General features: G+C 39.8%; 1 protein-coding gene across 5 annotated transcripts in view; it reads left to right on the top strand.

Annotated features, from left to right (window-relative positions):
* Positions 1–22090, top strand: part of TBXAS1 (thromboxane A synthase 1) — a 342148-nt gene that overhangs the window by 239746 nt on the left and 80312 nt on the right. For all 5 annotated transcript variants that reach the window (XM_058189927.1, XM_058189926.1, XM_058189928.1 and 2 more), the window contains one exon: positions 14107–14394. In XM_058189927.1, the coding sequence (XP_058045910.1) occupies positions 14107–14394 (288 nt within the window). The remainder of the gene's footprint in view (positions 1–14106; positions 14395–22090) is intronic.

Here is a 22090-nt window from a genome sequence, read left to right as displayed (position 1 = left end):
CGGTTGGAACTGGTTAAATACCATCTCTGTTCCCCTCTCATTGGGAAACAGCATCAACTCCAGCATCCACATGGCAGAGCTGCCAATAAAGTAACAACCTTGACACAGGTGTGAGAGGAGAGAAATCTTTTTTGGGAGCTCTGCAGAACACCAGTGAATGGAGAAGTACAGCAGACAAAAGAAAGGCATTATTTTACTTCCGAGGGAGGGGAAAGTCCAGAGGGGGGGGAAATGCTATAAAGAAACTACCTGGTTCAGGATCCAGTGTTTTTCTCTCTTTCTCTTGAGCCTGGGTCAATCTAATTGGGTTATGATTTAAAAAAAAACATGTGTCACTAAGAATTATGAAAGAACTCAACTGTTAATTTTCCAGCAGAGCAAAATTTATGTATTATCACTCAAATTAGGCTCCGTGCCAGAGAACAGGAAGGTAGCCAGTGTGACGCTAATTTTTAAAAAGGGATTCAAGGATGTTGCAGGAAATTATAGATCAATAGGTTTATAGTTCCAGTCAAGTTGGCAGAAACAGTAATTGAAAATATATATGTATATACTGTAACTAGCTATCCACTTTGCTGTAGGAAAATCAACATGAAAAAGAAAATCTATCCCACTAACCTTTTGGAAGTTATCTGTAGCTCTGGGTTGAACTGTGGAGTCCTTGGTGTTCCCTGAGCTTGGCTGTTTGCTTGCAGGTGTTTCATTATCTCAGTAGGTAATGTGACGTTCTTACCTAGTTCACGGATCTCCAGCCTTGGCAACTTTAAGACTTGTGGACTCCAACTCCCAGCTGGCTGAGGAACTCTGGGAGTTGGAGTCCACAAGTCTTAAAGTTGCTAAGGTTGGAGACCCCTGACCTGGTTGGCTAATGAAACATCTGTAAGTAAACAAACTCAGCACCAAGGACTCCACCACACATGTAGATGTAGATAAGTCTGTTGACATTATATGTTTAGTTTTTCCAAAAAGCCTTTAACAACATTCTTCATCAAAGGCTCCTCAGTAAATTCAGTGCTCACGGGATAAGAAGGCCACCTCTTTTGCAAATTGTTAACAAGTGGCTAACAGAAAACAAAGAATAGCAATAAATGAACAATTTTCTCAATGGAAGGAAGGAAGAAGATTCCATCAAAGATATGTCGTGGCATCAGTGCTTTTAACTTGCTTGCAAATGATCTTGGATTAGGGGCAAGCAGTGAGTTAGTAAGGCCCTTAGGCTATAAAATAAAGACCTCTGGAGGTATTTCTTTAACTGGGTGGTTAACTAAAAGCCAAATAAACACAATTTAAGTAAAGATAAACTGATGCCCATTAGGATGAGACTCTGTAACTTTACATACGCATTAATGGGGTCTGAATTATCTCTAACCAGGAAAATGATTTGGGGGGGGGCACAATGGGAAAGCTCAGTTTACAGGAGCTACAAAGGCAAACTTCATGTTAGAAATCATTAAGAAAGTAAGTGAAAATTAAAAGGCTAACTTTTCAAATGTTCTTATCAAATCTATGACCTGTTTACATATGAAGCATTGGGCATAATTCTATGATAATTCTAACCACAGGGGACAGGTTCTTCAATAGCTTCTAGTCTTGAAGCCTCAGTGTTCCTCCAAATGTTGGTTGCAAGGGAACAATTGGAGAGGAACTGAGTGGTGGCTCAGTAGCTAAGATGCTGAGCTTGTTGATCAGCAGTTCAGCGGTTTGAATCCCTAGTCCTGCGTAACTGGGTGAGCTCCTATGACTTGTCCCAGCTTCTGCCAACTTAGCAGTTCGAAAGCACGTAAAAAATGCAAGTAGAAAAATAGGGACCACCTTTGATGGGAAGGTAACAGCATTCCGTGCACCTTTGGCATTTAGTCATGCTGGCTACATGACCACAGAGACGTCTTCAGACAGCGCTGGCTCTTCGGCTTTGAAACGGAGATGAGCACTGCCCCCTAGAGTCAGGAATGACTAGCACATATGTGAGAGGGGCACCTTTACCTTTTAATCTTCGAAGTACGACCAGTCACTTAATGACTATTTGAACTAATGACATCACCATCATCATTAGGTCCATTGGACAGTCAGTGTTTTCCAGCAGTTTTGTTCATTCAAAGCATTTTCGGCATCATCTCAAGGGACAGTAATAACCTTAAGATCTTCCTTAAGTGTTTGACGCCATTTCAAAGTTACAGCAGCTGCAGTACAGGGTGGTCATTCCTTCTTACAAACTGACCACAGTGATGCTATGGAGCCTTCTGCCTCCCCATCCCATCCCGCCAGGACATCATAGTGCTTGTGCCTTCTCCTCACATACCTGTCACTCATCACACCTGCCTTGTTGAAGAACTCCAGATCTTCCAAGAACTGTTGGAAGATCCGGAGTCCAAGATCTGCTAGATCCCCTTCATGTTGGGGAAGGCAGACAAGCCACACATGCATGTGATCTTTCCTTAAATCTGGATGATTTCCTTAGGATATCTTACTAGGTGAGTGAGAACAGCTGGTATCTTTAGAATAGAATAGAATAGAATAGAATAGAATAGAATAGAATAGAATAGAATAGAATAGAATAGAATAGAATTTTTTATTGGCCAAGTGTGATTGGACACACAAGGAATTTGTCTTGGTTCATATGCTCTCAGTGTACATAAAAGAAAAGATACATTCATCAAGGTACAACATTTACAACACAATTGATGGTCAATATATCAATATAAATCATAAGGATTGCCAGCAACAAAGTTACAGTCATACAGTCATAAGTGGAAAGAGATTGGTGATAGGAACTATGAGAAGATTAATAGTGCAGATTCAGTAAATAGTTTGACAGTGTTGATGGAATTATTTGTTTAGCAGAGTGATGGCCTTTGGGAAAAAACTGTTCTTGCGTCTAGTTGTTCTGGTGTGCAGTGCTCTATAGCGTCGTTTTGAGGGTAGGAGTTGAAACAGTTTATGTCCAGGATGCGAGGGATCTGTAAATATTTTCACGGCCCTCTTCTTGATTCGTGCAGTATACAGGTCCTCAATGGAAGGCAGGTTGGTAGCAATTATTTTTTCTGCAGTTCTAATTATCCTCTGAAGTCTGTGTTTTTCTTGTTGGGTTGCAGAACCGAACCAGACAGTTATAGTATTTAAGTGATGCAAATGGATCTAAGGATTGCTTCTCCTGGGTGTGCTCTTTTTGGAGAGCTTAAATGACCTCTCTGCTAAAGGCTTTCACTTTATGAGCAAGAGTTGGCCGCTGATAGTTATAATTGCATTTTAACTATTTTAATTCCTCAAGGTGCTCTGGCACCCTGCCTGATTTGTAACTCCACCTTGCAGATATTTCTGATCAAATGATTGGTATTTAGGGCAGCTTTTTGCAAGCAAAGAAGCTTTTTGTATTTTTGTACAGGAAATCATTGACTTATAACAGTTCATTTAGTGACCATACAAAGTTACAATGGCACTGAAAAAAAGTGACATGACTGTTTTTCACACTTATGACCATTGTTGCATCCCCATACTCACAAGAGGCCAGGCGAGGTGAAGCGCCCCTCAACGTGAGTGATGTTGAGTTGGCCACGCCCACCCAGTCATATGACCCAGCCACGCCTACTCAGCTGGTCATTAGAGCAGAGAACTGGTTGTTAAATTATTTGAATCCCACCTCTGCAGACATCCCTGAGCTGCATAGCAGCAATTCAAAAGTGGCTGTCATTTCATCTCACCTGCACAAAGTAACATCCACTTCTGGGTCACCACTGTGCAGTCTAGGGACAAAGTGTTTCATTTTGCTACCTTAATAAGGTTTGCCCTATCTCCTTTCCATCCATCCATACCACCGTTCCCATATACCATAAAATACTGATGTCTCCTTATCCTTCAGACTCAAAGTTAGTTTGTCCATTTCTGCGCAATTCATAATCTTTTGTACAATAAGTCTCTCTGTGGGCACACATGGCTGTTTCCAACATTGAGCGAAGGCCATCCTAGCAGCAGTTAATATATGTAGTATTAAATATTTTATACTCTTCACGTATTTTTTTTTAAAGATCCCCAATAAAAAAATTTCGGGTTCTAGATTAGTTACTAAACATAATCAATAGATAAAATAAGAACACAAATATGTATAATTTAATGTTTGTCATTATTGCATGGATTATTATTAGATGAAAAACACCACAAATAAGCTGTTAAATGATATAAGCCTTTTCCCCCCCCTTTTTTTTATGCTTTTAATGTAAAAAAGTTTAATAAAGTTTAATAATAATAATAAAAAAAAGGTTTGCCCATTGCTGCAGAAGCTTGCAGAAGCTTTTTGCAGTACTGTGAGACTTGGTTAAAGAAGCAAAATTGAGCAATTTTTCCCTGGGCCACATGGCAGCAACCTGGAAACAACCACCATTTTGTCCTCCCACCTGGGGTTGAATCAAAACGGCAGCTACGGGACAAACTGCTTAATTTCGCTGCCTTAATGAAGTCTGAGGAGGTGGTACTGGGCCTGTGCTAAACTTCCAAGGGTCTCCCACAACCCTGAAGCACCCTGTGCTCTGTTTAACAAAGTGCATTTTTGTTTAACAGCTGCATCAGGAAAGTAGGGGAGAAGGTCATTTAAGCAAGGTTGTTTTGCTAAATGGCCATTGTGATAGGTGGCCCTAATGGGCAGGCTCCATTAGGATCGTATCTTGATGACTTTACCTGTATCATTATTCTGCTTACAAGCAGTCCAGGGCACCTGTTTGGCCACTGTGAGAAACCGAATCTTTGACCAAGATGAATCTCAGCCAGTAGAGCAGTTTTATGTTCCATGAAAATGGGAGCTAAATTAATATTTAGTGACCAAGTAATGCAAATAAAGAAATTAAAATTGGTGCAGTGTGTGTGGCTTTTAATTCTTTTCCTTCCAAAATTATTTTTCCACTTCCACTGTTTTCAGTATTTCTGGTTTTTTTAAAGCAGTATTTCTCAACTTTGGTAATGTTGAGATGACTGGATGTCAACTCCCAGAATTTCGTAGCCAGCATACTGTCTGGGGAATTCTGGGAGTTGACATCCAGACATCTCAATGATATTAAGGTTGAAAAACACTGCTTTAAAGCAGGGGTCTCCAGCCTTGGTCCCTTTAAGACTTGTGGACTTCAATTCCCAGAGTTCCTCAGCCAGCTTTGCTGGCTGAGGGACTCTGGGAGTTGAAGTCCACAAGTCTTAAAGGGACCAAGGTTGGAGACCCCTGCTTTAAAGCAAGTGCAGGGAGTAAGATCATTATGCCCTATTCCCATTGAGCATTCCTTCCCTCTGTATCTCTCAAAATCCCTACATCCATGTCATATACTACCCACGAATATACAGAAAGGTAAATAAATGCTGGTTCGGTGGGCTCATTGACAAAGTAGAAGAGGAAAAATGTTTTATAGATCTTCTACCAAAACAAGGTTTCAATGTGGAACTGTGTCAAGGGACTTCCCACTCATATAGTCCTCCCTGGAAGTGGATGCACTCATTGAAAGTCTAGAATCAATCTGAATATACTGTATAAAACCCCTTTATTACAGTCACAAGAGACAAAGAACACATTCTAACGATTTTAGAGTCCTGTCATATGTTTATTTAATACAGAATTAAATCCTAAACCTCATTCTGCTGTTCTTACATCACTGGTAGCTGACCTATTCTCAGCCTTATCTGCTATGGTCACTTGCATAATATTTGTATAACTGACATCTCTGTTTCCAACTTTTCCTCTTCCTGCCTGGCTATCTTTAACCCTGGCAAGCTGTTGACTAGAATTGGATATATTTTTCTGGGGATCAAATCAGACTTGCTAGAGATGTCCATTGAAATTGGATGGCCAACAAATTCGAATGAATGAACAAAGAAACAGAGAAACAAATCAAATATTAGAACTCTTAGTGTTCTTTCCAACATGACTCCTTCCCTCCCTCATTCCTGGGCATAATTTCAAAGGCTTTAATTAGCCATAGTTTGCTATTTTGCTGAAATTAATAAATGATGAAATCTGGATGGGGACATGCCAGGAACTTGCAGTATTGTTCGGAGTATATCTAATATTGTGACTTTGTACTGAATATGGTAGCCTTTGCCTCCCCGAGGAAGCAAAATGTGGATCCATGGATATTCTGAGTTTTGGCTTAAAAAATGTGGAGAAAAGGAACATTTACATAAGGGTGAGACTTGTTCATAACTTATTTTGTAAACAACTTAATTAGGTCATTGGCATATAGCTGCATTTATAGTTGTCTTGTGCATTCTGATGGGAATTTTGCAATACTATCAGGTGGAATATGCTTCCCCCCCACCCAATAACAATAGAAGAAATATACTGCTGTAGTATCAGTCAATATCCTTTATTACCATCATTGACTAGGATTTAATGCTTTGATATTGTTTTTCCATTGTAAGCACTGTATCCAGCCAACACCAAATTACCTTCCTATAACATTGCTATCTTAATCATTATGGACTATCCATATAGGATGTTAAAAGACAATGCAGTTTATCAGGGAAATGGGGTGCAGGACTTGGAAATGGCTAAGCCAATTATTTCCTTAGAATTTAGACTGAATGCCCAGAATTGGTTTTGTTGAACACACCCTCCCTCTTCCTGCCCAAGGAACTTTATGGATGGCCTTTCCTTCTAGCTGAGTCATGCCACTTAACCAGCTGCAAAGTCAAAGTGCAGTATGTTAAATATTTCTGCTCCTTTGTTTCTCACCATTCCTGTGTCAATAATCTGATAAAGTCCTTTGACCTATGTAATGAATTATTCCTTCACCCTCTTATCTCATTTGCCCTTTCGTCCTGCCTCTTGCCCTCCCTCTATTTCCTATCATGATATCATGAATGTAATTTGGAATACTTATTTTGCTCTTTTTAACTGTTATAACTGTTACAACGATGCATAATCAACACTGTTTCAGCTTGCACTAGGGGTGGGTTCTACTTACCTTTACTACTACATGTGCAGAAGCTTCCTGACGACGTCCGGGTCAGTGGGCAGAGCCTCCTGCCGGTTTTACTAGCAGTTCTTACGAACCAGTCCGAACCGGGGGCAACTCACCACTGATCTGAAGTAATTGTAGCTTTGCTCCTGTTTTGCATCTCTTGTTTTTTTTTTCCCCTGACAAATTACACAAGAGTTTCAAGAACTGAAAACAATTTAACGCCATAATGTACTTACCAACTAAATGTCCATGTCAGCTTTAATAAATTGTTGTCAGGTAGAGTTCTGCTGAAAGTTGTTTTTTCAAGCAGCTTAATATTTATTTATCGAATATTCCATTTGTAGGGCAAGAGCTGAATGGTGAGTTGAGTTACTGCAACTGGTGGTAAAAAATGTGAGATGGCAGCATTGCTATTAAGACAGATTATTGGTAAAAATCTGAAACAGTGGGCACAGTCTAAGGAATTACAGATCCAGTTGAGACACTCCTAAGTACTTTTTGGACTTGTGCCTCTTGATCAGCTCATTCACACGCATACATACTCCATTCAGGAGTTCATATATGAACTATTTGGATCCTTGCAAGCATTTAGAGAAATCTGCATAAAAAAATAAGGCAAAATTAATGAATCTTATGAGAGCCAGTTTGGTGTAATGGTTAAGGCACCAGGCTAGAAACTGTGAATTCTAGTCCCACCATAGATACAAATGGGTGACCTTGGGCCAGTCACTCTCTCTCAGCCCTAGTAAGGAGGCCACTTTTAAAAAATCTTGTCAAGAAAATGGCAGGGGCTAGTCCAGACAGTCACCAGGAGTCGACACTGAAGGTGTGTGCGCGCACACACACACACACACACACACACACACACACACACATACAGACAAAATCTCATATCTTAATAATAGGCAAAGAGGCAAAAATATTTTGTTGCATCTAGTATCAGCACAAATTAGTATATTTGACTTAGTCAAAAAATGCGAGTCACCCTTAAAATTAATTCAGTTTTAAATGGGTAAATGGAAAAGGGTCATAGCTTTATTAGGATCAGCCAAAAGACATGAAAATATATCCAGTTCTGATTCTCTCCCCTCCCCGAGTGCCTCTTGCCAATAAACACCTTTGCATACTTTTTATGTCATTTATGTAATATGGATTTTGGATTCTCCCCCCCCATGCAGATTTTTTAAAAAATCTAATGTACACACATCATATTTTTCTCTGTAATATTGCTTCTCATTGTTTTTAATATATTCGTCCTAGGGTCTTTAGGGAATTGGACAGTGTTAACAATGTTTGTGTTTGACAACATTTTAAAGTTTGTTTAAATCAACTTGGCCAATGGAAATGAGAAACATTACAGTATTGGCAATAGTGGGGGAAAAAATAAAACAAATTAAAAGATTATAATGTTATATTATAATACATGATATGAGAATATTATAATATTGCAATATTTCTCATATTACATTGGAGAAAAAAGAGAGGAACTTCACTTCTTTTGTCATCCAAAAATTCTGCAGACTGTCCCTGAAATACTGTGCATCACTGAATGTCTTGCTCCCTGATGTAGAAATTTTAACAGTAGGATCTGGAAATCCAGATCAGTAATTTAAATCAGTAGTTAGCTATAGAAACTCACTGGGATATATTTCTTTCAGTCCAGCTGAATGCAAGGAATGTGGAAATGTAAATTGACTTGAGCTCTTGGAGGAAAGGCAGGATATGAATCTAACAAACAAATAAAATTATGGGGGACTGAAGGCTAGTGGGTCAGGTCACTCTCACTTATAAAGTCATAAAAAGTGATTGCTAAACAGAAAAGAAAACATGTGGGCAGCTTCTAGGGAAGGGAGCTGAAAACAAGAGAATGTCATAGGCATCGCTGAGTCAGCACCAGCTTAATATTATTAGAAAGTATTCTTTGAAAAGTTTTTGTTTAAGGGAGGAGATATACCCTGCTAATTGAAAAAGGCAACATGTATCCATTTTTCAACATCATATTTATATATTTATATACAATCTATTATCCATCATTAATCATTAATTTTTATTTATTACTAATTCAGGCCTGCCCAACTGCCACTTCCTTGCTACACAACTTCCCTCTCTACCCTCTACTACTTTCCCTTATCCTTCATCCCCTTCACTTTACTACTTCCTCTCCTCCTTCTGCACTCCTCCCTTCTTCCACCCTATCTCACCCTCTTATTCCCCTCCTCCTTCTCTGCACTTTCCTATCTACTTTCTTCCCTCCTTCTACTCCTCTCTCCTTTTCTTGAAATGGCAGTCGAGCATCCCCAATATCATTTTAATTTTTAATTTCATATCTTCAAAATTACTGTACATTAATAATCAGTCCATGTATCACTTGTTGATTCATTTCCCCTTCCCCCTCCTCCCCTTCCCCCAGACTTCCCAGAGCAAATACCGGGTATTATGACCAACAATCACAAGCTAAAGTATACAAAATATACATAACCTCCCACCTTTAAAAATTTAAAACTTTAGATCCCCTCACAATAAAAATAAAAAGATAGGAAAGAATAATAAAAAAAAGAAAAGAAAAGAAGCAATACCAACTTCACATATTACTTCTTCTTACAGTCCATTTTTAAAATTAATCCATCTTCTCAAATTCAGTTTTTTTTCCCCACTTGTATATTCCTTCAAATTTCATAAGTCCATTTCTCAAATTACAGTCCATCTTCTCGAACTCAAATTTTTATCACTTATATATTTCTTCAATTGCCATAACATTTAATGTCCATTTACAGTCCATTTTAAAAATTAGTCCATCTTCTAAAGTTCAATTTTTTTTTCACACACTTGTATATTCCTTCAAATTTCATAAGTCCATTTCTTAAATTACAATCCAGCTTCTCAAATTCAAATTTTCATCACTTATATATTTCTTCAATTGTCATAAAATTTAATATCCAATCTTCCAATACTACTCCATCAATCAAATATCAAGCAAATAATCATTTAGACTACATCCACAATATAACAGTAAACAATTAAAATCATTACATCCACATTATCTGAATTCATAAATTTCACTTTCCAACCTTCACAATTGAGTAATATCATCCATAGATTTATACCATACAAATAGCAAATAACAAAATCCTATAATTTATATCCTAAACAAATCAATTCCAAAATTAACCATAATCATCCTATTCACATCTTAAACATTCCTCCCTCTCCCATTCTATTTTCCATCATTTCCAAACCAGCTAACTTAGCATCTAACAACAAAGGATTCCCACTCTTTAAAACATTAATATAAAAATGTCTCGCTTTCATAACTGAATTAAGAAAATACTTTCTACCTCTAAAATTCACTGTCAAACCCATTGGGACTTACCATCTAAAATGTATCTGATATTTCTTAAGCTCATCCACCAAAAAAGCAAATTCTCTTCTGTTTCTTAACATTTTAGGAGGAATTTCCTTCATCATTTTATATCTTGTCCCAGTATCTGAAATTTATTTTTATAAAAGGCTTGCAAAATTTCATACCTAACCTTTTTAGTTGTAAAATAAATAACCACATCCCTAGGTACTCTATTTTGTCTTGCCCACCAAGAATTAACACGATAAATTCTTTCAATATTAATCTCAAAATCTTCTGGCTCCACACCCTTTATCTGTGCAAAGGCTTGGGTAAAAATCTCCTTTAAATTTTCCTTCCTATTTTGTTTCAACCCCCTCACCCTTATAGCATATTCCATTAATCTATATTGTAATATTACTCTTTCTTCATCTGCCCTATCTACCTTTGCCTTTATATCTTCCATCTTATTATCTAAGTTCCAATTGTTTTGATTTTTTTGAATTTCTTCTATTTTCCTTTGCAGCTCTAAATTAGCTTTATTAAATTCTGCAAGATCATCCTGCATCTGAATACAAGAACTTAATATTTGCGCAATTGCATCCTTTACCATTTTCATTTCCCTCTTCTGCTCTTCCACCACTTCCTTGAAATCCAACATCTCTTTCTCTATTTCATCAAATTTTTGATCTATTTCTAAAAAGTGACTCTCCAAAAACTCCTGTAAAAAATTTCTTACTTCCTTTTTGATTTCTTCTTTTAATTTTTGAATCTGAGCTGAAGAAATTTCAAAGTTTTTAATAACTTTTGGCACTATTTGCTTAAAAGCCATTTAAAAAAAAAGGATAACTTAATAATAGACCAAGAAAAAGAAAGAAAAAAAATTATAAAAGAAAGTTTCAAAAAACTTATCTTCTAAATCACTATAATCCCAAGGAAGAAGAAAAAATATAAATCATAAGATTCTCATTTCTTCCAATTAGTCAGTATCTTCCTATATATCTTCTTTTTCAACACACTTTTAGCACTATTTGCTTAAAAGCCATTTTTTTTAAAATATAACTTAATAACAGGTCAAGAGAAAAGAAAAAATATTTAGAAAAGAAAAAATTTCAAAAAACCTTTCTTCTAAATCAGTATAATCCCAAAGAAAAAGAAAAAATATAAATCATAAAATTCTCATATCTTCCGTTTAGTCAGTATGTTTCTGTGTATCTTCTTTCTTCTATTTCAACACTAGCCGTTAGTAAGCATTTCTACTTTCGTTTTCAGAACACACATTCCACAAAACCGCCATTTGCTTTCTTCTCTCCTATCTTCGCAGCAAATAAATCCTCAGGGGCACACAGTCTTCTTACAAACAGGTGCTAGAACTCCAGTTTCTGCTCCGTCCACGTTCCAATCCATCATTAAATCAATTCCTGTCGTGGAAATTGGACGCTTCGTTTGTTCGCCATAAAGGCAAAAGCCTCTCCTAGCCAGGAGCTTATCAGGTTTTAGAAGGAGAACTTCCCACCAGCTTTAAAAGCTTATTAGGGCATCTCAACCTCGAACCTAATTGCTCAACTTTCCTCCTTCGCCCGAAGGAAAGAATCCAAGCTGTTGGACTCAGATTTACGATGTCCTAACAGCTTTACAGACTAGGGAGTTAGCAGCTAAATCATAGCTGCTTCTTCACGAAGCGGAGCCAAACCCGGAAGTCCGAAAAAGGCAACATGTATCTAAGACAGTGGTCTCCAACTTTGGCAACTTTAAGCCTGGCGGACTTCAACTCCCAGAATTTTCCAGCCAGCTTTGCTGGGAGTTAAAGTTCGCCAAGGTTGGAGACCACTGATCTAAGATATTTATTTATTTTAATTTTTAATTTTATTTATTTTATCAATCATATATAACATATATATGTGTGTATATATATATAACAACAGGTAAAAGTATAAACATAATTTGGATACGTGAAAAATGTAAGTAAAAAGGAATATTAGGACAGGGACTGTAGGCACGCAGGTGTATCTATGCACGTCCTTTACAGACCTCTTAGGAGTGGGTTGAGGTCAACAGTAGACAGTTTAAGCTTAAAGTTTTGGGGGTTTGGGGAAGAAACTACAGAGTCAGGTAGTGCATTCCAGGCATTGACCACTCTGTTACTGAAGTCATATTTTCTGCAATCGTGGAGTGGTTTACCTTGAGTTTGTATCTATTATTTGCTCGTGTATTGTTGCGGTTGAAGCAATATTGGAATCAAAGGAGCATATAGCCAAGGAAAAAGGCTTTATCCTAATTCTAGGTGCAGTCTAAGTTTAACAGAGGGTACTTGCGGAGTGTTGCTCGATCTATGTTTTGTTATAAATCACAATGTGGGTGTTTTTTGCTTTGTTTTGGTTTTTCGACATAGCATAACATGTGAGTAATCTTGGGAGAGATTATATGCCCTTCCCCAAATGGCTAATCAGTCTATTAATAGAAGCTAAGAAGTAGAAGGAAAATAAGCCAGCGAGTTATTCGGTGGCCTGCAAGACTGGCTTTGGTTTTGTCCAACAAAACCAACATTAAAGGAAATCCTAGGTTAATGTGAAACCCACCACTGGTTTAAATGTTAACCAAGCAACAACAATAAAATATAATGCAAAACTTTGCAGCATTGAAAACAGTAAATTTGCTCCCAAGTCACTGATTCATTTCTGGGGAAGAAATGTGACATACGGACTGTGGGTTACTCACCTCTGCTTTTTTTAAAAAAAGACTGGAAAATGTGGGTGCAATTGCCTAGCAATGAAGAAAAGAGGGTTTGCTGTCTTTTGTAGAAAAGATGGAAGCAGTCAGAATACAGGCAGTCTTTGACTTGAAATCACAAAGGAAGCCAAAATTTCTGTTGCTAAATGAGACAGTTGTTAAACTGAATTTTGCTCCATTTTAACGGCCTTCTTGCCACTGTTGTTTCTTGAATCACTGCAGTTGTTAGGTTAGTTATACTGTTAAGCGAATCTGGCTTCCCCATTGATTTTGCTTGTTAGAAGGCTGCAAAAAGTGATCACCTGAGGAAACTGCAACCGTCATAAATGTGAGTCGGTTGCCAGTCGTCTGAATTTGATCATGTGACCATAGGGATGCTGCAGTGGTCATAAGTGTGAAAAAATGGTCATAAGTAACTTTTTTCAGAACCATTGTAAGTTCAAATAGCCATTAAATGAACTGTTATAAGTTGAAGATTACCTGCAAATGTATGTCCTTCTAGCTCAGGGGTGTCAAACTCAAGGCCTGCAGGCCAAATCCATCCCACGGGTTGCTTAAACCTGGCCCACGGGGCTGGCTTGGAAATAGCAAAGGTCTGGCCCATGGTGCCTCTGGCAGCCAAAACAAGGCACGGGCTTGCGAGGCCCCCCTGCGCTCTGTTTTGGCCAGTAAAGGACTACAGGAGGCCATCCAGGCCAAAAACGAGGCGCGGAAGAGCTCGCGCAGCCCCTCTGACCCCATTTTGGCTGGCAAAGGGCTGCAGGAGGTGTCCGTCCCATCTCCCCCCCCCCCAGATCTGGCCTGCAGAGAAGAACTACAATGCTGATCTGGCCCTCGAAGAAATCCAGTTTGATTCTCCTGATCTAGGTTATAACTTGCTGTTCAACTAGTAACTTCTTTTACCCTGCAGGGCAGAGAGGTGTCAAAAAATCAGGAGTATAGTAGTCAGCTTTTCTAACTATCACATTTTATGAAAAAGCCTATACATCCATGAACTGCAGTTTACTTCATTGATTCCATATATTTATAGTTTTAAATATTTTCTTAGTTGGAAGAAGTACTACCAGGCGCCTTGATTTTTAATTTCTTTTACAATATGCTTTACAGAAACGCAGGGACTTTCTCCAGCTGATGCTTGATGCTCGGATCCCGACCACTGACATCGTCATGGGGCAGCCAGACAGAGTCAGTCAAGACGATTTCCCCGAAGCTCTGCCCAAAAAGCAGCAGATGTGGTTGAGTGATGATGAGATAGCTGGACAAGCCTCCTTGTTCCTAATTGCTGGCTATGAAACCAGCAACAGCACACTTTCCTTTGGCACTTACCTGCTGGCTACCAACCCCCAATGCCAGGAGAAGCTGCTGCAAGAGGTGGATGACTTCTTTTCAAAACATGTAAGTAGGCATCCTGACCGCCATTCTCATTTTAGACAATGGGTGAGTGGCGAGAGAGAGAGAGAGAGAGAGAGAGAGAGATGCCCTTGATAAAGTGAGACAAACAGGATGGTTTAAAATGTGGATTACATTGGCCCCGCGTGAGTAACAAAATGCATATTTCAGTCAAAATCAAGCCATCTTGATGAGGGCAAATTCATGCCCCATCTGTGATCTTTATTGTGAACAAAGCAATACAGCCGGATCAGTTCCAGATGGAGAGTCAGTGCAATCTCTCTCTGTGAATGGAGAAAATGCTTTATAATATTTTCACAGGCCAGAAGTGTCTGTCAGTGCATGCATTCTGTTGCAAATGCATAAACACTGTTCCATTGATCTGTTTGCTTTTATCAACTGGCTAGGAGCAGTTCTCCATACTTTCAGACAAAAACCTTTCTTGGTTCTTTTTAATGGATTCCAAATATTAAACTTGGGAGTCTTTTCCATCAGTGTACACTCTGCCAGTGAGCTGAAATACGTAATCTGGCCCTGCATTTTCAGTTTTTCCCAGTAGATTTACTTATTTATTATTGCTATCGGTTGGAGGATTCTGGCTGTCATTTCCAACACCCCTTTTGTGTCAGAAATTACAGCCAGAATCCTCCAGCTCCTACGAATAGCAGTAGCTCAGAAACCCACAGCCACACTCTGCCAGGAATTATCCAGAACCAAAGACAAGATAAAGAAGTATGAAAGAATCAATGTAATTTACAAAATCAACTGTAACCATTGCAACCATGGGACAAACATCACATCAATTAAAAACCAGGCTCCACGAACACCAGCTGGCAGTCAAACACCACGATCCCAAAGCCTTAATCTCTATCCACACCAAAACCAAAAAGCACCAGTTCGATTGGAGCAACACAACAATCATCAGCCATAGTACCATCCGCCATGCTCATGAGTTCATCGAAGCCTGGCACTCCACAAGCAATTCCATCAATAGATATATTGACCTACAACCATCTTATAAAACCCTCAGAATCCAAATCAACTGCACAGCCAACCAGAGATAGCACCAACCTTCAACCAACCCACACAAGTCCACCACCACCACCAGCAGTTCAACTCCCAAGGACTCTGACCTGAGGTAACATATCACAAGATCTGTCACAAGTCTCTCACTGATGACTCATACATGACCTATCATAAGACCCATCACAAGACCCTCACCTGACACACCCACACCTGAAAAGAGAATACTGACATCCCCTAACTCAGGGGTCGGCAACCTTAAACACTCAAAGAGCCACAAAGGTCTTAATCGGAAGCTCCCATTCAATTCTAGAGCCAACCGGAAGTCCGGTTCCCCCATCATAGTCTCCTTCTAGCACGGTGTCCTTTTTCTTCTGCTGACCGGAAGTCTGGTTCCCCCACCATAGAGTCTCCTCCTAGCATGGCATCCTTTTTCCTCTGCCGGCTGGAAGTCGGTTTCCCCACCATAGAGTCTCCTCCTGGTGCGGCATCCTTTTTTCTTTACCTGTCCTAACCAAAAGCCCTATCAATTGTGGAGCTGACCAGCAACAGGGAGCCGCAGCAGAGGGATGAAAGAGCCACATGCGGCTCCAGAGCCACGGGTTGCTGACCCCTGCCCTAACTCCACTGAAGATGTTATCTAGCCTGGTAGTGAAATGTTCGGAAACCAACCCACAAGCTCAGAGAATGAACCTTCACCCACATCCTATACTTGAGCTACAGATATTTGCCACTATTGCAAACCATTTCTAATAACATAAAAGGAAGAAAAAATACCCATTGCTTTACTTCATTGATTATACATTAACCCATTTCAGGTATAATATATAAAATGCAGAAAAATAAGATCATGTGTTACAAAAAGATAGAACTAAAAGTAAATGCAAATCAAATTTCTATATTATCCCTACAGTTTAGCCCTATCCTATCCACATATGTAGTTCTGTACTATTTGATTCAGATAAAGAGCCATGCTATTGCAATATTTGGGAGCAAAACACTTAAAAGGGATTTGATTGCAATTAAATATAAAGGCAAAGGAAATAACTGTTTCTTTTATTGTCCCAAAGATGCTTTTTCAAAAGGCAACTGGCCTTTCTTTGTTTTTCCTTGAAGATGTTTCACTTCTCATCCAAGAAGAACTTGGGTGAGAAGTGAAACCTCTTCAAAGAAAAACAAAGAAAGGCTAGTTGCCTCTTGAAAAAGCACCTTTGGGACAACCATGACCTGAATGACTGAGAATCTCCATAGACTTTTCTTTTGTTCTGGCCTCACTATCTTTTCTAACTTCAATCCATCAGCTTTTGAAGTATGACATGTAGCATTCTATTCAACAATTCAGAAGCTCTTGATTCCCAAAAGTTGTATACTCTCATCTATGTCAATGACCACGACTGGAGGAATATATGTCTCCCTTCCTTCCCTGAGCTTGTTACTATCTGAGAACAAAAATATATTGCAAGGCTGTTTCCCTACCCCTACATCAGTGATATAATGGCCAAATTCACACATAATGGTTCATGTTACATGCACCAGCGTGTAAATTCTTTTCCTTCCATGGAGTTTATAGACAACAATGGAAAAAAAAAAGATTTTTGTGGATCATCTCCCCTATTCTAATACTTTATATTTTAGGTTATTATTCAGTGAACTGTTCAGCAACAAAAACAGCTTTCTCCTGACTATTAAAAGAAACCAAATGTCATACTTGCAGAGATGATCTTGTCAAGGAACCACCCAGGAACGATTGCATGTATTTAGTGGCATCCATGTAGTCTCAAAGCACTTTACACCCAGAACTACAGAAGCTACAATTTCTTGAATCAATACGCTGCTGAAAAGGCTGTATGTATCGGGAGAGACTCCAGTGTAAACAGAAGTTGGAAGAAGGGTTCCAGAGGTGAAAGAGTCTATTGTGCATACACAGGCACACAACAAAAGCGAATGCAGCAAATAGATATAATTTGCCTGCCCAAAAACAAAAGCACCAAAGTACTTCGATTTCTTTATATATGTTCTACAATTTAGAGCCGTGGTGGCATGCAGAGCCCTCTCTGCTGGCATGCACGCCATCGCCCCAGGTCAGATCTCCGTGGCATTTCTTTCATGAGCTTCTGTTTCCCTGCAATCGACGAAACAGAAGCTCATGAAAGAAAAAGATCTTACCTCTTGCCACGCTGCCGGTGTTGGGATGTCCCACCGGCCAGCTGGTCTTCAAGTCTCTGCTGCACACGCGCGCATGTCCGTACATGGGCATGTTTGTGCATGTCCGTGAATGCACATGTTCATGCATTTCCGTGCATAGACATGCACTCCAGGGATGAAATCCAGCAGGTTCTGGAGAACCAGTAGCGGAAATTTTGGAGAACTGGCAAATGTCACCTTTGGCTGGTCCCAGAGTGGGGTGGGAATGGAGATTTTGGAATAGCCTTCCCCCAGGAGTGGGGTGGGAATGGAGATTTTGGAATAGCCTTCCCCCAGGAGTGGGGTGGGAATGGAGATTTTGCAATATCCTTCCCCTGCCACACCATACCTACCAAACCACGCCCACAGAACCTGTAGTAAAAAAAAAATTGAATTTCACCACTGGTGGACACCTTTCATTTTGGGCATGCGCGTGCACGCAATTTGGGCAGTTGGTAGCTAAAAGGTTCACCATCACTGCTTTAGAGCCTGTGTTGCAAGCAAAGGGGTTTTATAGAAAAATAAAATAAAACCAAACAAATCACCAATTCTTTCCTAGGGAAGGCAAGTGCCAATCTCCTCTTTTTTATTTTTAGAAAGATCACTGTTTATAAAGCAACTGTTCTGTTTCCCTTCCCCCAATACTCCCAGCAAAGAGTCCGTCAGAGGCCTTCTTTTTTTTTTCCTTTTATTTACATAGATACATGTCCTGGCCACGTCTACCCACGGGCCTGCCAAGTTTCTGGAGATAACGAGGAAATTATAGATAAGGCCAGAATTACTCACTAATATATTCTTCCCTCCATGAAATAGTTAGCTCGCGCCAAATTCATTGCTTTGTCCAAGACAAAAAACCAGGAAGTCCCGCCTCCTATTTATAGTCTCTGCAGATGTCATTGCATGACAATTATGACTTGGCTTTGTCCCAACTCTTCCGCTGCTGCGCACGTCGATCAAGTCTTCGTAATTTATTTATTTATTTATTTGTCACAACATCATACAAAAAGATTATGTAGTATATACACATATAAACATATATAGGAAGAAGAAAAGAAAAACAATAGGACAGGAACGGTAGGCACGTTTGTGCGCTTATGCACGCCCCTTATGGTCCTCTTAGGAATGGGGTGAGGTCAATAGTAGAAAGTTTTTGGTTAAAGCTATTAGGATTATGAGAAGAGACCACAGAGTCAGGTAAAGTATTCCAAGCACTGATGATTCTGTTGCAGAAGTCATATTTTCTGCAATCTAGATTAAAGCGGTTTACATTAAGTTTAAATCTATTGGTTGCCCTTGTATTATTGCAATTAAAGCTGAAGTAGTCTTTGACAGGAAGGACATTACAATAGATGATTCTGTGAGTTAAACTTAGGTCTTGTCGAAGGCGACGGAGTTCCAAGTTTTCTAAGCCTAGGATTTCAAGTCTGGTGGGATAAGGTATTTTGTTGTTTTCAGAGGAATGGAGAACTCTTCTTGTAAAATATTTCTGGACACGCTCAATTGTATTGATGTCAGAGATGTGGTGAGGGTTCCAAACAGGTGAGCTGTATTCTAGAATTGGTCTAGCAAATGTTTTATATGCTCTGGTTAGTAGTGTGGTGTTTTGGAAAAGATGCTACGAAAAATTAGCTTTACAACTCTTAGAGCTGTAAGTCCTATGTAGTTGCAGTGGGCTTTGGCACTTAGATCATTTGACATGAAAACTCCAAGGTCTTTAACGGGATGGGGGTCGTCTGTAAGGTAATGTCCATCTAGTATGTACTTAGTTTTAGAGTTCTTTTTTCCTATATGTAAGACTGAGCATTTGCTGGTTGGAATTTGAGCTGCCAATTTTAGACCAAGCGGTTAGATGGTCAAGGTCGTTTTGAATGATAGAAGTGTTGTCTGTGGTGTTAAATAGTTTGACATCGTCAGCAAAGAGAACACAATTACTTGAGATATGGTCACAAAGATCATTAATGTATAGAATAAAGAGTGTTGGTCCAAGGACGCTGCCTTGAGGAACGCCACTCTTGACAGGAACAGGATTTGATAAAGCATTGCCAATTTTGACCACTTGTTGTCTGTTAGACAGAAAAGCAGATATCCATTTGTGGAGGGGTCCTGAGATGCCATAGGATGTTAGTTTAAGGAGAAGTTTATCGTGTACTACTGAGTCAAAAGCTTTGCAGAAGTCTATGTAGATTGCATCTATTGATTTGCCTTGATCTAGATTTGAAGTCCATATGTTTTTGCAGTGGAGAAGTTGTAAGTTACATGATAACTTTTCCTGAAACCAAATTGTTTGTTGGAGAGTAGGTTGTTAGTTTCTAAGTGTGAGGTAATGGATTGATTGATGATAGATTCCATGACTTTGCAGGTGACGAGCAAAGGGAGATCGGTCTGTAGTTTTCGACTAAGCTGGGGTCTCCTTTTTGAAGATGGGGATGACTGTGGCTAGTGACCAAAGTTTGGGAAGAGAACTGGTAGTGAAAGCTTTATCAAAGATAATACTTAGGGGTTCAGCTATATTAATGGAAAGTTTTTTTAAGAAATATGCACATAGACCATCAGGTCCAATAGAAAGCGATGGTTTTAAGTTGTGAAGAGCTTTACCAACGTTGTCTTCTGTGAAATCTATATGAGTTAAATCATCATAGTCATTGCTGGTTCGTTTGTGGAATGTTGGATATGTGTTATCGGAGTTAACAAAAACTGAGCCAAAGAAAATGTTGAAGAGGTTTGCTTTGACTGTTTCGTCATTGCATTCTTTGTTGTTAGAATCTTTTAGTGGTGGGATGGATCTTGAATCTTTAAGTTTACTGTTGACAAAATTATAAAAGGCACGATTGGAATTTGTGCGTAGAAGGTTTTCTTCTTGCTTGGTGTGGTAATTTGTGCATTCAGTTTTTATTTGGTTGCATATGTTTCTGTAATGGTTTCTGAAGTTTGTAACATAGCCTTTTTGTTTCTTTTCCAGAGGATTTTTTTGATTGAAGCTTTTTATTGATATGGGTAGTTTGTTTTCTTGGACATGGTAGTCATTCGTGGTACATTTAATTTAATGACTCTATTGATTTCAAGTAGGAAGATTCTATAGAGGTCATCAGCGGTTATGCAGGTTGCAAACAGATTTTGCCAGTTCAGAAGTGAAAGATCGTTGTTTATAAGGTCGTAATTGGCTTTCTTGAAGTTGTAGTTGGGAGTTCTGGTGTTATGACGATTTAAGTATGGACGTATATTGAGACGAAAATCAATCATGCAGTGGTCACTGTTTGAAAAGGGTTCTTTAATTTGTAGTCCGTAAATTGAGTTTGGATTGTTGCAGAAGATGAGGTCAAGGCAGTTGTTGAGTCTTGTATTGTTAGTTACAAGTTGTTCAAGACCTAGGTTTGTAACAGCGTTGTATAGTGTAGTATGGATTGGGTCAGTTGAACATTCATTGGTTGTCCAGTTAATGAGAGGTAGATTTAAGTCACCCAGGAAGATAAGAGGGTATGGGCAAGAGGTAGTCCATGTTAGCATTGAGGTTAGCATATTTGCGTGGGTAATGTCATAGTCGGGGGCTCTGTAGCATAGTAAGAATCGAAGAGTAGTGTCAAGGGATAGGTCGCATACTATAGTTTCAGAAAGAGAGAGTTTATGTGCTACTTGGATATTTTTTAGATTCAGTGTCTTTTTGTAAAAGATAGCCACTCCACCACCTCTTCGGTTTTCCCGATCTGATCGATAGACTTGATATTCTTTGTTTGAGATAATGGAGTCAGGAAGGGATGAATTCAGTAATCTTGCGTCACTCCAAAACTGCTCTTGGGGCGTTGCCAAATCAGAAGAAGGCCCGGGAGAATCAGGCCGTGCCGGCCCCTCCTCCTCCCTTTGAGTGGGTGCCAGGGAGGGAGAGGGCTCAAGAGAAACAGGGCTTGCCAGGTCTTCTCCCTCATTTTCTGAATCATCCGAGTCCAGGAGTCTGGGTCCAGGAACCTGGGTCACAACACTATCCCTCACCGCAGGGCCCTTCCCCCGGGGCTGACGATCGGGATGCGGTCGGGCTGGGTTCTGCTCATGGAAGGCCTGCACCAGGTCAGGGGCATGAACGTCGGAGGCATCTACCCAGGAGAAATCAGTCCCGTATCCCTTCCACGCGATCAAATATTGGAAACGACCCTTTAGCCAGCGAGTCTCAGACGCTGTGGACTTCAGATTCCTCCGATCCGTCCTCAGCGACAGTGGCGGGTGCGGTTGGGCACCGAAGGGGACTCGGTGTGGCCTCAGGAACCAGAAGGGACTGGTGAAAAACGGGGTGGATCTGCGTGGATCGTGGCAGGGTCAGTCGGTAGGCTACCGGGTTGATGACTGCCTCGACAGGGAACGGGCCGATGAATCGGTGGTCCAAATTCTTTACCGGGCGGTCAGACGGGAGGTATTTGGTGGAGAGCCACACTCAGTCTCCAACTGCCAGCGGGGGCGTTGCCCGTTGGGAGCGGTCGGCAGACCGTTTGTAGTCCTCCTTTGCCCG

Source organism: Ahaetulla prasina, chromosome 7, assembly GCF_028640845.1.
Source record: "Ahaetulla prasina isolate Xishuangbanna chromosome 7, ASM2864084v1, whole genome shotgun sequence".
In the NCBI taxonomy this organism is placed as follows: Eukaryota; Metazoa; Chordata; class Lepidosauria; order Squamata; family Colubridae; genus Ahaetulla; species Ahaetulla prasina.
The sequence above is the reverse complement of the archived record's forward strand: the minus strand, read 5'-3'. Positions and strand labels throughout refer to the sequence as shown.